This window comes from Silurus meridionalis, chromosome 16 (genome assembly GCF_014805685.1).
Source record: "Silurus meridionalis isolate SWU-2019-XX chromosome 16, ASM1480568v1, whole genome shotgun sequence".
Classification (NCBI taxonomy): domain Eukaryota; kingdom Metazoa; phylum Chordata; class Actinopteri; order Siluriformes; family Siluridae; genus Silurus; species Silurus meridionalis.
In genome coordinates, this window is record NC_060899.1 from 7038473 (window position 1) to 7054551 (window position 16079).

Below are 16079 nucleotides of genomic sequence, written 5' to 3' on the forward strand. Positions count from 1 at the left end.
GTTCAATTTTATTGACTTTTTGGTGTTTTATGTAAAAAAAATTAATTAAAAAAAATCACATTTGCGACTATACTGTTTGTGTTTCAGTCGCAGTTTTTATGCATCGATAAATTCAGCTCGTACTGATTCTGCATTATGGTGAGTTTAGTTCCATGTTCATAATATATGCAATCATTAAATTAACAATTAAATCATATAATATGTATAATAGAAATATAAAATGCGCGTTATCGCGCGTGAAGTCACAGTCTCTCTCACTCACTCACTCACACACACACACACACGGCCCAGTCCCAGTCCCAAAGATTGTGTTACGTGAAACTGGTTGGTGATGCAAGACATGTTGGGGAGCGCTGTGTTGTTCAGTGGTATTAGGATTGAGCAAAAGGAGGATGATTAATCCCAGTCTTTAAAATAATCGTTCGGATTATCTATATATCTGCTATGACGGGACAAGGAAACAATATTTCAGCGCTGGAAGAGAAAAAAACTTCAAGTCCCACAATCCATCAGTTCGGAAAAAAGACGGGAGTTGCAAAAAAAGGCAGCGGTTTCCATTCATTTGGGCATCAAAACGAGCGTAAAGGGAAACGCCACTGCCGCGTTATTGCCATATAAATGGCGGTGCGACCTTAAGGAGCAAAACGGATTCGTTTTAAACATGGCGAAAGACCAAGAAGTCGAGCGCATCGCCAAAAAACTGGACAAAATGGTGCACAAAAACAACACGGTGAGTGCGAACGGTGCAGCATCAGGAAGCAGGTAGCGCCGGGGCGCGTTCAGGTCAGCAGCGCTGTCAGGCATGGAGGAGCTTTCTGGAAGGAAAAGAAAAGAGAAAAGAACAGAGAGAATAGAAATCAGTGTTGCACGCTGAATGCATGGCGTGTCGAATGGCGACGAACATTCCGGCCGTGTGCATGGCAGATTAAAATGCAACATTATAACTGGATGCGGTGCCGTCAAACCGCAACATCGCCACATTATACTGTCTTCTAGGCAACTATGTGGAATGTCGTTCAACATGCAAGGCGTGTTTTTGTTAGTTTTATTTGACAACGGCGATGTATCTGCAAACTGCTTTCAGCGTGAAACTCCGTGGAAGAGTAAAAAAAAAGCTAAATGTTTTATTAGGAGGCTTGTTATAAAGGCCTCTGACATGCACATGTATTTCGTGTAGCTGCAACACAATCACATTTGGCTTATGGTGATATGTGCTGATGTGCTGATGAGCTGGCAACTGGTTCTTCTCCAAATTTCTCTACTTCTCTTTTTTTGCTTTCAGAGCAAAACTGTCTTTACTCTTCAATTCCCTCCTACACCTTTTTTTATTATTATTATTTCGTCTAATTTTCTAAACTGCACCTGATCGCACCATGTTTTCCACCCGGTGAAATTTGGAAACTGGACTTGCAATACTTGCAGTATCTGAGAACATCTTTCTGCGTCACCGGAAGTGGTTACACTATTCAAGTGATTTCAGGCAACTAGTGATTTTTGTTTTGTACAGTAGAAACTTACTTGTTGAGCGCCGGTCAAAAAGAAAGAAATAAAATAAAAACATTACCCCGTTTATAATATTTTGTTTTAATCCTAGGATGGCGCCATGGACCTTTTAAAGGAACTGAAGACTATGAAGATGTCCCTAGAAACCCTGCAGGTAATTCAGTCAACGCCGCAACTTCTTAATATTTATAATTTCCTTTTATTTATTTATTTATTTATTTTTTATAACAGCAACACTAATGTTCACTAATGTTTAGCAATAAAGGGTTTCACAAGCCAGACCTCGTGAGCAAGAACACGAGAATGCTGTGCACACAATTTTTGAATAACATTTAAACACAGGATGCTTCTGTCTAAACATCCATCTATCCATTGACTGTCTTGCGCCCTAAAGCTTATTGTGCTTCTATGTTCAAAAGCTTGCTTCCCTATGTAGAAATGTAAATATTCCATCACATTAAACATTGTAAAGGTTTTGGTTATAAACCATGTTCTTATCCAGGTACTAACAGAAGTGCTCTAAAGCCCCAATGAATGTACATCATCATACTGGATCACTAGGTCACAGACTAATTTAAGTATGCCAATGAAGAGGTAGGTTTTAGTCGCCGTTTGAAGCTCACACGTGACTCGGCTCTTTAGACATCTAGGTGATGTTTATTCCTCCACCTGGATCCCAAAACAGTGAAGAGTCTTAATGCATGGCTTCCTACTCCAGCCTCCGAAAGACAACAGCTTGAACAAGCACCCGATTGCCTTCATGAACAGAAATGGATGAATCCATTTAATGTTGGAGAGAAGAAATTGATATGATTGTCAGAGTGAGAAGAGAAGGTCAGTTTATAGTCCATGGTTAGCTCAAGGTTACGTGCAGTGGGAGACTGAACATTCGAAGTGTTGTCTAGGTAGATAACGGTTTCGCCATTTATTATGGCTCAGTTTTACGTTATGGCTCCGATATCCGCGTACGTATTAAATATGCAGCAGCCATCATTGTTGCGTCTCATTTTGCTGCATATCATGATGTTAAAGATTTAGTTTTGCGAGTTTTAAAAAAAAATATATATATTATTTTTATTTATGCTTCTCCACAATTTTAGTCATGATTTGATTGAACTGAGATTTATTACATGGAATATTTCATGGTACCAGCTGCACGTTGTAGTGTTGCTTTGCTCCAGTACTTTAGAAATGTTAGTGCTGTGGCAATATTTTTTTGACAAGTCAGAAATTATCTGATTTAGTATTTTATCACCAGATTTATTGGCTATCTACAATGTCAAGGTTTGTGACTTCTGAAACTCTGACGAGTTTAGTGCTTTGGGACAGAAAGAGATCACATTGCTGTTTTAGCTCTACAACAAATATTTTTTTTAGATGGATCAGTTTTAATCTGTTCCTGCAACTTCTTTTCACTTTAAGGAGCTTTTGATTGACCGAAGTGGCCAAAAGAAAATTGTTAGCACCCTTGATGAAAATACTTAAATATATTTAGTATAAAATCATTAACAATATGCAAGTGTTATGTTGCAAACCTGACCATAACATGCATGTGTGCTTATTAGCTATCTCATTTCATATTAGTCCCCTTCCAATACCCTGGGTTTCCAGTAGACTTCAGCACTTGGGTGTAGGGAGTTGCAAATTCAGCCACAAGAGCATTATTGAGTCATGCACTGTGGTTAGGTGAGAAGGCCTTGGGCACAGTTAGCATTTAAGTTCATCCCAAAGGTGTTTTAGAGATCAGTGCTTTAGGCATACTATATTTAAATAATTTTTCCTTAACCTTGGCAACCATCTTCCTGAACCATGTCTTATGCACAAGGGGCATTGTTATGTTTAAACAAGTCTGGTCCCTGAGCAGAGGTACCCTGACTTTTTCCTACGAAGGGTCAAAAATCAAACTTAAAAATAATAGTTAATTATACTAAAATTTAAGTTATAATAAAATTAACGTTACCCTTGTTCCTCTTATTTATGGTTTGTTATTTATAAATAAGTCGGAAAAATCTGTAATCTTAACTAATGCCGTTTTATTTAACGTTCTAGTTTATTGAAACTTATCGTACAATGAAAAACAATTCAATTTATCGTGCAAACAGGTTAAATGCCTAATACAGCAATTACATGACTTCTAAAAAGAAATGAAGCTGGTCCTTATTTTAAGGATAAATATAATTATTACCAAATTTTATATATATATATATATATATATATATATATATATATATATATATATATATATATATATATATATATATATATATATATAATATAATATAAAATTTCTCCTTTCATAGAGCATGGAGGCCCTAGTTTGTGCATTTCTGCATTAAAGGCAGTGACGGTTAAATACTCCCATATGGCTGCAGTGGTCAGATGTTAGTGAATCCTTTCATTTGTAAGTTTTTATTTTTTTATTATTATTTTATTCTGTTTTCAGGGCCTACAGTAAGTCATTTCAATATATTAACATGCGTCTGTCAACAGATCAATGCCACAATTTAAGGTTACTTGATTAAGTGTTCTACAGTCAGGATGGTTAACATACAGTCGGAAATATTCAACATTCTTTATCAATTTAGTTATAATTCAAAATAAAATTAAAAACTTCAACATTTTAAACAGTCACAAGCTTCAGCTATGCCATATAGAAATAGATTGACCGGGCAGCTTCAGCCCTTTAAGTTGTCCACTTCAATATTTAGTCCAAACCGTGTAACTTTTCTCTAAGATACGTTGAATTTAATGTAAATTCTGCTGTATTGCTTGAGCATTACTGAGGAGTTTTTTTATTTTTTTTTTTGGTTCTGATCAAAGAAATGAGTGCCTAAAGCCTCCTATTGTATGCAAGTATTATGAATGTGTGAACGCTGTGTGGCAATATTTGGGTTTGAATTATTTGTACTGTAGATGTGTTTTGTTATTTAAATATCTAGTAAGGGTTATAATAGACCTTTTAACTCAGTGATTAATATACAAACATGTAGGCTGTTTTGTTAATACCCGTCTGTACTGAATTGTATTGCTTAGTATATATTGTGCAAAGTTCTGCCCACTCCATTTTGTCTATGAAAAGATTCAGTAGCATTTTTGTTTATACTTGAACTCTGGAAGCTTTTTGAAGGCAGACACTCAAGGTTGCTATTGCATAAAAAGGTGGTCATTTATACAGAACATAAAAGCCTAATCCTCACTGTTTAATTTCTCTAAAAGTCATATAACCCATCGAATATGTGTCATCATGGAGTGCACGATATACAAGGAAATTTAAAAATAAAACTCTTTCAGACACAAATCTGCAAATGGGTCATACTTGGAACTTAAAGGACAAATGTTAAAAACAACATTTAAATCTACACAAAAATTAAGTTTAATAGTTATAGGTTGAACCAGCTATCCTGGTTTCCTGATGGGATGTAGAAGAGAGTCCACTATAGTGGACCCAGGCCTGTGTATGATCTGGATAAATTGTGTATTAAAGAGTGCTCACATATTTGATTCTCTGGATTCACTGGTCTCAATGTGCAGGGAAAAAAATAAATGATCCATCCAGGGGTGGCATTTTAGTTAGGATAGGAGAGTTTTACAATTAAAGGTTAGATTTTTCTAATTAACATTTTTACCAGTGTCAATTTGTTGTTTTGTTTGTCAGTGTAATCAACTTAATACAATTTCACTGAAGGACCAAATGTTTGACTTTCTTATGTATATTTTGCACAATGTGTTCAGTCCACAAGGATTGGGATGTCTGTGAACGCTGTGAGGAAGCAGAGTTCAGATGAGGAGGTGCAGACTCTGGCTAAATCTCTCATCAAAACCTGGAAGAAACTGCTTGGTAAATTTTTTTCTTTCTTTAAATTGGTACTGTTGCAAAATTATGTTCCTGTTATGAACCAAGACCATTTTATTGTACTAAAATATTCCTCAAGTAACTCAAGTAATTATTTGCCTCAATATTTCATTTGGTCTATTTTTAACTAACTATGTACGGGGCGTTGTATCCATTATTACTGACGCACCACCCTCCAAACTCTGGACTTACAGTTTTCTGTGTTTACTGGTCTCGGGGTCTCATTTATAAATGTTGCATACGCACAAAACGATTCTGGAAACGTGTGCAAAGGCAAAGGTTGTGTGCGCAATTGTGGTTGTCAATTGCCAGTTCCCCTAATCACCTTCTGTATTTCCACGTTGTGCGTACGCAGGGTTTTAGAGTTTACTTACAGCAGCGCACTTTCTCCCATTATGTTTTTTTTTTATTTTTTTTAGATAAATCACATCCTTTTGGTGGAAAGTGGAATACACACGTTTCCAGCCCTGTAATGTACGTATGCCACGTTTATAAATGAGACCCCTGAACAGGTAACGCAGAAGACGCTGCAAAATGAAAAATGGAGGAAAGAAGAAAAAACAGAGAGAGAAGATGATTCAGGCTAAATAACACAACAGAGTTTTCTAAAGTTTGGGATTATTTAAATTTTTTATTACATTTTTTATTTTTTATTGCATTTGCCATATACTCCAGAATATCATGAGGAATGAGCAGATAAATTGCAATTAACTGCAAATGTCTTTGCCATAAAAATGAACTTAACAACCCCCCACCCCCAAAAACAATGTCTACTGCATTTCAGCCCTGCCACAAAAGGACAAGTTGACATCATGCCAGTGATTCTCTCATTAACACTGATGAGAATGTTGTTGAGGACAAGGCTGGAGATCACTCTCTCATGATGATTGCGTTCGAATGACCGAATGGAAGTTAAAGGGAGGGTGGTGCTTGAAAACATTGTTCTTTCTCTGTTAACCATGGTAACCTGCAAGAAAACATTGTGAAGCTATCATTGCTTTGCACAAAAAGAGATTCACATGCAAGGATATTGCTGCTAGTAAGATTGGACCTAAATTAACCATTTGTTGGATAATCAAGAACTTTAACGTGAGCGGTTCAATTGTGAAGAAGGCTTCTGGGTGCCCAAGAATGTCCAGCAAGTGCCAGGGCCGTCTCCTAAAGCAGGCGGGTGTAAGTGCATTTGCATGCACAGTGAGGCGAAGACATTTGGAGGATGGCCTGATGTCAAGAAGGGCAGCAAAAAAAGCCGGTTCTCTCCAAGAAAGACACCAGGGACAGACTGATATTCTGCAAAAGGTACAGAGATTAGACTGCTGAGGACTGAGGTAAAGTCCCCTTTTCGATTGTATGGGGCATCCGGAAAAATGTTTGTCCCAAAAAGGAAAGATTAGCGCTACCATCAGTCTGTGTCATGTCAACAGTAAAGCAACCTGAGACCATTCATGTTTAGGGTTGCCTCTCAGCCATGGGAATGGGCTCACTGACAATATTGCCTAAGAATACAGCCATGAATAAAGAATTGAACAAAAATGTCTCCCAACTTCTTCTAACCATCCAACAACAGTTTGGTGAAGAACAATGATTAAATGCCCTTCCATGAAGCAAGTGGCTCTCAAAACTTTTGGAAACGGTTGTATGCTAATGTTAAACAGTAACATGCTAGACAGAAATGTTAACAGCTAAGTGCAGACAGATAATATAAATTGAACCCTTCTACCTTTTATAGATGGTTCTGAGGGCAAGTCAGAGGAGAAGAAAAAGGGACCACCCCCACTTCAGTCATCATCATCAAAAGATAGTCCTGGATCCAGTGATTTCAGGTGTGTATTTCTGTGCGTGTGTAAAGAATAGAAATCATGGCAGGAAATAACGTCTCAGTACAGACGAGTTTCTGAATGTTTTCTCTCAAGTCTGTCATATTCTGTAATGTAGCGGCCCCCAACCTTTATTGCGCCACGGACCGGCATAAAAACTGGTATTTTCTAAATATAATAATAAACGTGAATCCACTGTGTTGATTTAATGTTCATTTTGCTAGCTTGGGGGGTTAAATTTAGCGGTAATGTTTTATGTGTTAGCGGCCGGAGCAGCCCCTTTAAGAAGGTAGCGGATGGAGGTAAGACTTGTGACAGAGGCATCATGACATGCATCAAGAGTGAGGCATAGACAGATGGGGTGAAGAGAATCCGGTAATTTTCCAAAATAATACATCGATCAGAATCAGAAAATAAATAAAACAAAAATTATGTAAGTTATGTATTCTTTCTGTGCGGCCCGGTACCAATTGACCCACAGACCGGTTGGGGACAACTGCTGTAATGGATGCCTGTAAAGAGATATTGGTCCATTATGCATTCATGCATTACAGGCATAGGCAGAATTTAGACCTCAAAATTTTGCAAGACTTCTATATTAAAAAGTGGATTTATATCTTATTCAAAAATGTCTGTTTTGGCATGCTTAAAAAACAAGCAAGTGTTGTCCTGCTGGTAGAGCTTTCTAGGTATTAAGTTACAATATCTCTGTCCTTTTCAGGGCATGTTTATTTGTTCCTTATTATTTTCCTGTTTCATTTTCATTGGCACATAAATACTGCAGTAGATTATATTTAGGGGTGGAAGTATTTCTGCTGCTATTTTTTTTTTTGGTCAATAGTTGACTTTGTAGTTTCTCAAATTTGAAATGTATTTAATGTGTACATGAATGAGTGTTTATCTTTTGTCCTCAGTAAGAAACCAGACACACCAAAGACTCCCACCACCCCTACCACCCCCACGACCCCGAAAATGACCTCGTTCCCCCCTCCTCCTGTTACAACTGACAGTGTGCGCAATAAATGCAGAGAGCTTCTCGTCTCAGCCCTGCAGACGGACGGTCAGTACTTGTACTTGTGTATTTGTTGTTGTTATTGTTACTAGTAGTAGTACAACTCCAATAACAAAAAATGTGGGACATTGCAGCGAAAGTTTGGAAAAAGCAAGTGTTATTAAAAGTAAACAGTTTGTACCTAATCAGGTTAATTGACAGGTCAGAATGCTCATTGGGTATAAATAGTGTATCTTAGAGAGGCAGAGTCTTTCAGAAGTAAAGATGTTTTATGTTTCTCAACATAAAATTGCAAAAGAGTTGATTATTTCATCGTCAATAGTACATATCATTAAATGTTTTAAAGAATCAGGAGAAATCTTCTTGGACAAAGGTGAAAATCAGTATTGATGCCTGTGATCTCTGGGCCCTCAGGCAGCACTGCATTTTAAACTGTCATGATTCTGTAATGGTAATCACTGCCAGGCTTTTTAACACCTCTAGAAATCATTGTCTGTGAACAGTTTTTTATTTCAACTACAAATAAATCACTACCATGCGAAGAAGGCATGTTTAAAAATGATCCAAAAATGCTGCCATCATCTCTGTGCCAAAGCTCCATTTAAAATGTACTGATGCAAATTGGAAAACTGTTTGTGGTCAGACGAATCAAAATGTCAAAATGTTTTTGGTTGTTTTTTTTTTGTTTTGTTTTTTAAATCATGAACACCACATCCTTCGGACTAAAGAGGAGAGGGACTATCTGGCTTGTTGTCAGCGCTCAGAGTGCATTAGTGCCTGTGGAATGGGCATCTTGTACATTTGGAAAGTGTCCATCAAAGCTGAACAGTATATACAGGTTTTGGAGCAACAAATGTTTCCATCCAGAAAACATTGCTTTGAATCCTTTAGCAAGAAGATGCTAACTGCACAGATTAAAATAGCATGACTTTGTAGTAGAAGAGGTTAGTTGCTGAACTGGGCTGCCTGCATTCTAGACCTTTCACTATTGAAGAACATTTGGCGCATCATGAAACAAAAACGATACAACAAAGGACACCCAGAACAGTTGAGCTGCTAGAATCCTGTATCAAACACACAAGGGTAAACATTCCTCTCACAAAACTTAGCAAGGGACTCTTCCGTTCCCAGATGTATATGGACAGAAGACGTGTTGCTGCACAGTAGTAAACATGGCCCACTTTTTTTTTTTTTTTTTTTTGAGGCGTGTTGCAGCCATCAAATTCACACTTAGATTATTTTTCCTTAAAATTGTAAACATTTTCAGTTGAAACTTTGTATATATCTTTTGTGAATTAAATATGGATTAATGAGATTAAAAAATCATTTCATTGTTTTTATTTACATTATGCAAAGTGTCATATAGAGTGTCATTCATATTCATTGTCCTTTTTTGTTAATTCAATTTTTAAGCTCTTTGAGTAAAACCTAGGTCTGTTTTTCCACCTTGGTAAGATCTTTAGATGAAAACACAGAAATCATACTCTGGTGTTTTTTTTTTTTTGTTTTTTTTTGGCTGCACCTGCATAGTAAATATACTTGATATATTGTTTCATGCAAAACAAAGTTTAACACTTTACACTAATGCACATCAATCCAGTTTAGACCTGTTCATTAGCTCAGGCTCCATGAGTAACAGAGAATCACAAAAATGTATGTATATGTTTAGGAAAGTGCATTCGTTTGTTACAAACGTTCTCCTACAAATCGAGCAGATGTTTGCGACATGATTTTATCGGTGTCTGCGTGTTTTAAGTAGTAGCTTTCCTTTTTTATTACTCTAATTTCATTGCTCTTTTCACAGATGACTACAAAACAATTGGAGCAGATTGTGATGCTTTGGCAGCAGAGATTGAAGATTATATCCTTCTGTTTAGTAAAAGCCTTTTTTGTAGCTTTTGTCACCCAAAAGCCAAAACTGGATAAAAATACTTGGGACTTCAGGACACCATACAGTAATATTTGTAAGACATATGGATGTATTTATGTATAAATTAACCTCAAAACCCTCCCCCATTCATTCTTAACTGACTTTTACGCATCTATAAAGAGTTTAAATCCACTGACATGAAGTATAAGTCTCGGTTGAGGAGTCGCATTTCCAACCTGAAAGACCAGAAGAACCCTGACCTGAGGCGCAACGTGCTGTGTGGCTCCATAAGCCCTGAACGCATCGCTTCCATGACTGCAGAGGTGCGTGTTTGTCTGCATCTATATGATCCATCACAACCATGCCTGAAAACACATGATTTATTTAAGCTCTTATCCGTGTCAAATGGCTTAATCGGTTTGTTTTTGTTCTGGAAATGTTTTTGTTTTTTGTTTTGCAGGAGATGGCAAGTGCCGAGCTGAAAGAGATTAGAAAGGCACTAACTAAAGAGTCTATCCGGGAGCACCAGCTCTCTAAAGTAGGCGGCTCAGAGACCGATATGTTTGTCTGTGGAAAGTGCAAGAGCAAGAGCTGCACCTACACGCAGGTAAAGAGCCACACCTTGCATGTTGTTACCTGCTACCGACTGTTTAATGATGTTAATAATTAAGTTGTTATAACAACCCGAATTCCGGCAATGTTTTTTATTTTTTATTTTTTTAGAATTCAAATTAAAAAACTTTTAAATTAAAAAAAGCCCATAACAATGTTTCGCAATATAACATAGCGAACATCATAAATGTTTAAACTGAGAAATTTCATAGTTTTTGTACAAAATGAGTTCAATTTTATGCCTGCTACAGGTCTCAAATGTTGTCATAGGGGGAACAAACGGCTGAAAAAGCCTGCAATTTTGAAAATGTTTAACTGTAAAAACATCTAGCAACCAACCAAGTTAATCAGGCATTGGCTCTCCAATCTGTGAACGAGTGCATAAAAAGATTGGGGAATACTTTAAAAACAACATTCCAAAGTTGCAACGGCTTTGCTAATCTCATTATCTACAGAACACCATCAAAAGATTCAGAGAGACTGGAGAAATCTTGGTGTGTAGGGGACAAGGCCGAAGACCTTTGCTGGATGCCTGTGGTCTTCGGGCCCTCAGATGACACTGCATCACTCATATGAATGATTGTTACTAAATGGCCCAGGAATACTTTCTGAAACCACTGTTGGTAAACACAATCCACCGTGCCATCTGCAGATGCCAATTAAAGCTCTATCATGCAAAAAGGAAGTCATATTAAACACAAAAAGATATGTTAAAGAAGTGCTGTCATGTCCTGTGGGCAAAGGTGTATTTAAAATGGACTGTGTTTACAGTGGAAAAGTGTTCTATGGTCAGACGAGTCCAAATTTTGACATTCTTGTTGGAAATCATGAACGCCGTGTCCTCCGGGCTAAAGAGGAGGGGGACCTACCAGCGTGTGATGGTATGGGGGTGCATATGTGCATACGGTATGGGCAGCTTGCAATGTTTTGGAAGGCACTATGAATGCTGAAAGGTATATAAAGGTTTTAGAGCAACATATGGTCCACTCCAGACAACGTCTATTTCAGGGAAAGCCTTGTGTATTTCAGCAGGACAATGTAAAACCACATACTGCAGCTATTACAACAGCATGGCTTTGTAGTAGAACAGTCTGGGTGCTGAATTGGCCTGCCTGCAGTCCAGATCTTTCACCTATAGAGAACAAAGATGACCACGAACGCTTTAGCAGCTGGAAACCTAAACCAGGCAAGAACGGGATCAAATTCTAACAGCAAAACTCCAGAAACTCATAACCTCATCTTCATACTGTTTTGAAAAGAAGAGGAGATGCTACACCATGGAAAACATGTCTCCGGGCCAACTTTTTTAAAACTTGTAGCAGGCATCAAATTTGAAAGGAGCTAATTTTATGCATAAAAGTGTCAATTTTAACATTTAAAATATTTATGTTCTCTATGTTCAATTGTGAATAAAATATTGACTCCTGTGATTTGAAAGTCTAGTCTAGTTTTCATTTGATTAAAATTAAAAAAAAAACGTCCCAACATATCCGGAATTCTGGTTGTATAAGTATTTACACATTTACTACCAATTACTACAAATACATATATGAAATTTTGATTGGCTATTCTACTTAAAAACAGTTTTGCTCATAGCCTTTCGGATTGGATTCACGTCACAAAATAGGTCTTTATACGTACCTCTTTTTGTTCAATGTGTGGACTTCAGCACATTGCTATAAAAAACCGGAAAACACCAAGAAAAATCCGTTTGGGCTTCAGCTGTTTGATTGATTCAATGTTCTCTTAAGAAACACACACTGCAAATTTGATGACCCAACCAACTTGCACTCACGCTTTTATTTATTTATTTATTGATTTATTTATTATTTTTTTTACTTGCTGTCATAACCTTCAGCTTGCTGTGTAACAGTTTTCACAACTCTGGGAGTAAAGTTTCCTTCCAGCCACAGGAGCAATAGTGAGGCCATGTGATCATGTGTGGTAGAAGTGTGGGACAGTTTACATTGCAGTGAGGATATCAAGGCTCTGTGCAGGTCACCTGAGTTTTGTTATTTTTTCCCCCTCCAGGCTTGTCAAACCATGTGTGAATGCACCTTACTTTGTGCACTTTGGGGCATTTTCATGCTGAAACACATTTGAGCTGCTGGCTTTCAGTGAAGAGAAATCTCAATCCTGCCGCATAGAAAGACGCTTTAGTCATTGGTGTGGTTTCAACTTTGAGGCAAAAGTTTGGGGAAGAACTTATGTGCAATGGTCAGGGGTCCACATACTTTTGCCCACATTTTTTTATTTATGATTGTTGACAATCCCCAGTCAAATCTTTTAGGCTTCGCTCTGTACTTGTACCCGAGTTCTCTGTGCAGTAAGCATTGCACACGTGCATTAATATGAACTGACAACCAAATTAGTTATATGTTGTCAGTATACAAATTAAGATGTAGGCCATAGAGTGTGTGAACACAGCCTTGTTTTGGCTTGGCCGATTTTTGCCACACCCCTCCGAAACTAAACACGTACAAATACATTCATAAAGACTGCTTTTGGGCAGGCCCACACAGGCATCACATCTCCTGATAGGGTTATGTAAGTAAGACCCCAGACACTAATTGAAGAGGTGTGTTCCTGCATGTACATTTGTGTGTAGTTATTGTTGGGACGTCTGGGACTGGAGCGCTCGGAGTCAACACACATTCTCACTTTCTGCAGGTTCAGACTCGCAGTGCTGATGAACCCATGACCACGTTTGTGATGTGCAATGAATGTGGCAACCGGTGGAAGGTAAGAGAAACTCCGACTACACAAAATAAAATCTAAACACTGCATTTAAAGTACTGAAAGTTTTTTTTTTTTTTGAGGGGTGGGGGAATCTACAATAAGCTGAAATTCATATGAATAAAATGTGTATAGTAATTGTTGATAAGGCCACCTGGTGGCACTGTTTGCTCAGTGTAATAGAACTTGAATTCATTGGCATATTTGGTTATCGATATGTTTCATATGGATGTGATTTATTCTTTTTTTTTTCTTTCATTTTAGTTTTGTTAAGAAGCATCAAGATTCTTCGTGTAATCAAGTGACTAATTAACATTGTGAGAGGTACTTTTGTTACTTTTTTTTCCAGAAGATATGTCATTTTTATACTCATTTCATAGCTTTGTAATATATTCTGTATGCATATAGCTGTATATGCAAAATAATGGAGTTTGATGTAAATTTTATTTTATAGCATTTTTTTGTACTGAGATTATATTCATTACCTTTTTGCACTTTGAGTTAACTGGACTTTGTAAGTCAGCATTAGCTCATTTGATACTGCTTTTTGCCCCCCAGATGATGCACTCTGTGCCGTTCATGTGCTTTTCAATGCCGAGATTGTCACGCTTAAAGATTTGAACAAATTTTTTTGCACATCAGTAAGATTTGTGAAAGTGTGTTGTAGATATGGCATATGCAGATTATGCATTCGGTAACGCGTATTATTTGACACTTTATTCGGATAGTCATTTGTAGATGCGTAACGAATTTCCAGTGAGCATTAAATGAACAAATAGTACTAAGCATAGTCTGAAACATATTCAGTCAACTGCGAACCAACCCATTTAGATTGATCGTGTCATAGATCATCTATAGAAGACCTTCCAGATAAAGTGAGACTTTTTTTTTTTCTGCAGCTGATTAATGTGTGAAAAAGTGAATCTGATAACATTTGACATGTATGATAAACTTGTAGACCAGTTGGTCTCAATAAATTTGGAGAAACACATGCAGAGATTTTTTTTTTTTGTGTGCGCATGTGTGATCGGATGTCCAAGTGTGTGCCGAACTGAATAGTTAATCAATACAAACATTAACATATTGCAGATGAGAAGAACTCGTTAAACCCGACGTAACCGCATGCACACATTCAGATTTCTGTAAAGCGACTCTGAGACTATTATTAAACACACTATAAATAAAATTGAATTGAATTAAAAGACCAGCACCGATTTGAGGTTTGAGAACGAGGTGGCTTAAACATTTAGGAAGGTTTTAGCCCTATATTTTTAGTGTTGCCACTAGAGGGTGCTCAAGTTTTGATGGTCTTTCACTTCAGTTATGTAACTGATGAGAAAAATACACACACACACACACACACACACACACACACACACACACACACACACACACACACACAAAAGTTTATCCACAGCAAATTAAGTGAACCTAAAAAGGTTTTTGACCCAATAGTGATTTCCAAGAACAGCAACCAATCGTCTGCCATGAAAAAAATAAATAAATAAATTTAGCAAATAAACACTAAAACTAGTGTTCATCTTGAATGTTTAGAATCATGGCTGTCATTTGACCCATCTGTGTGACACCTACGCCATAATCGCAAATTAAATTAGATTTTGTTTAGACCTATTCCAATTAAACAACACATTTTTGTGTATTCCAAAAAATAAAATCCCCACCAGGCTCTATCAGATCAAGATCATGTGCTAAAAAAAAAGCCACATTTTAAATTGGACATCTAATAATACAAAAGCCAGGATTTACATGGAACCCAGCTCTCTCTTTGATCTGGTGTTTGGAGCAGTCACATGGTACCAGTGGATGACACTTGGATGCCTCGCTATTGACACCTCATGCTAAACATCAGCTGGCTGAACTCTCACAAGGAGCAACTGGCATGACGAGTTTGGCCATGGCCCAAGCTGTAACTCCTGCCAATCATAAAACTGCATAATAACCTCGACCAAGAGCAAATCTCATTCAAGCTTGTTGGATGTTCAGGGATCAGTAACGGTTCTTTATGGCACCATATACAGTAGAAGCTCAAACAGCAAGAGAAACCAAGGGATGAAAGTGAGATAAGGGGATCAGACAGACAGCTGACTCTGTGATCAAAAACTAAAATTAGGAAGGAAATGCAATGCAACCTTTTATTAATCCATCATTTTCTCTAATAATTTTTGAGCATGTTTTATGTCCTATACACACAATATACAGGAAATGTGCCTTTACTCTTCTGGGAAGATGTTCCATTAGATCTTGGAGTGTGTTTGTGGAGATTTGTTCTCATTCAGCCACAAGTGTGTTAGTAAAGTCAGGTACTGATGTAGGGTGAGGAGACCTGGGGTGCAGTCAGCGTTCCAAATTATCCCAAAAGTGTTCCAGATCTTCCACTCCATCCCATGTAAACCATATCTTCATGAAGCTGGCATTGTGGACAAGAACATTGTCATGCTGGAACAGGTTTGTGTCTTGTAGTTTACGTGAAGGTAAAATGTAGTTCTATCTTTTACACCTACTCTACAGTTTTGTGCCTTCAACCGATTGGGACACTTGACACCTTTTGAGAACAGGGGAAGAACCACAAACGGCTGGAAAAGTCAGCTGTCCATATAGTGTACTAGATCAAATGTTTAAGAAATAAATAAAATCTAATACAATCAGGAAAACTAG

The 16079-nt window shown here is 37.4% G+C and overlaps 1 protein-coding gene across 1 annotated transcript; it reads left to right on the forward strand.

Moving 5' to 3' along the window:
* Positions 1 to 253: 253 nt before the first annotated feature.
* Positions 254 to 14394, forward strand: tcea2 (transcription elongation factor A (SII), 2). Its single transcript, XM_046870102.1, has 10 exons — positions 254 to 730; positions 1595 to 1657; positions 5236 to 5341; positions 7086 to 7179; positions 8088 to 8233; positions 9990 to 10046; positions 10224 to 10378; positions 10516 to 10662; positions 13338 to 13409; positions 13668 to 14394. The coding sequence occupies exons 1-10, from the start codon at positions 662 to 664 to the stop codon at positions 13674 to 13676; spliced, it is 918 nt and encodes a 305-aa protein (XP_046726058.1). The 5' UTR covers positions 254 to 661; the 3' UTR covers positions 13677 to 14394.
* Positions 14395 to 16079: the final 1685 nt, after the last annotated feature.

Excerpts from the sequence above, each read along its gene's own strand:
- tcea2 (XM_046870102.1), top strand. The coding sequence starts at position 662 with ATGGCGAAAGACCAAGAAGTCGAGCGCATCGCCAAAAAACTGGACAAA. Across the intron at positions 731-1,594 it reads TGGTGCACAAAAACAACACG|GATGGCGCCATGGACCTTTT; the intron begins GTGAGTGCGAAC and ends TTTTAATCCTAG. Across the intron at positions 7,180-8,087 it reads CCTGGATCCAGTGATTTCAG|TAAGAAACCAGACACACCAA; the intron begins GTGTGTATTTCT and ends TTTTGTCCTCAG.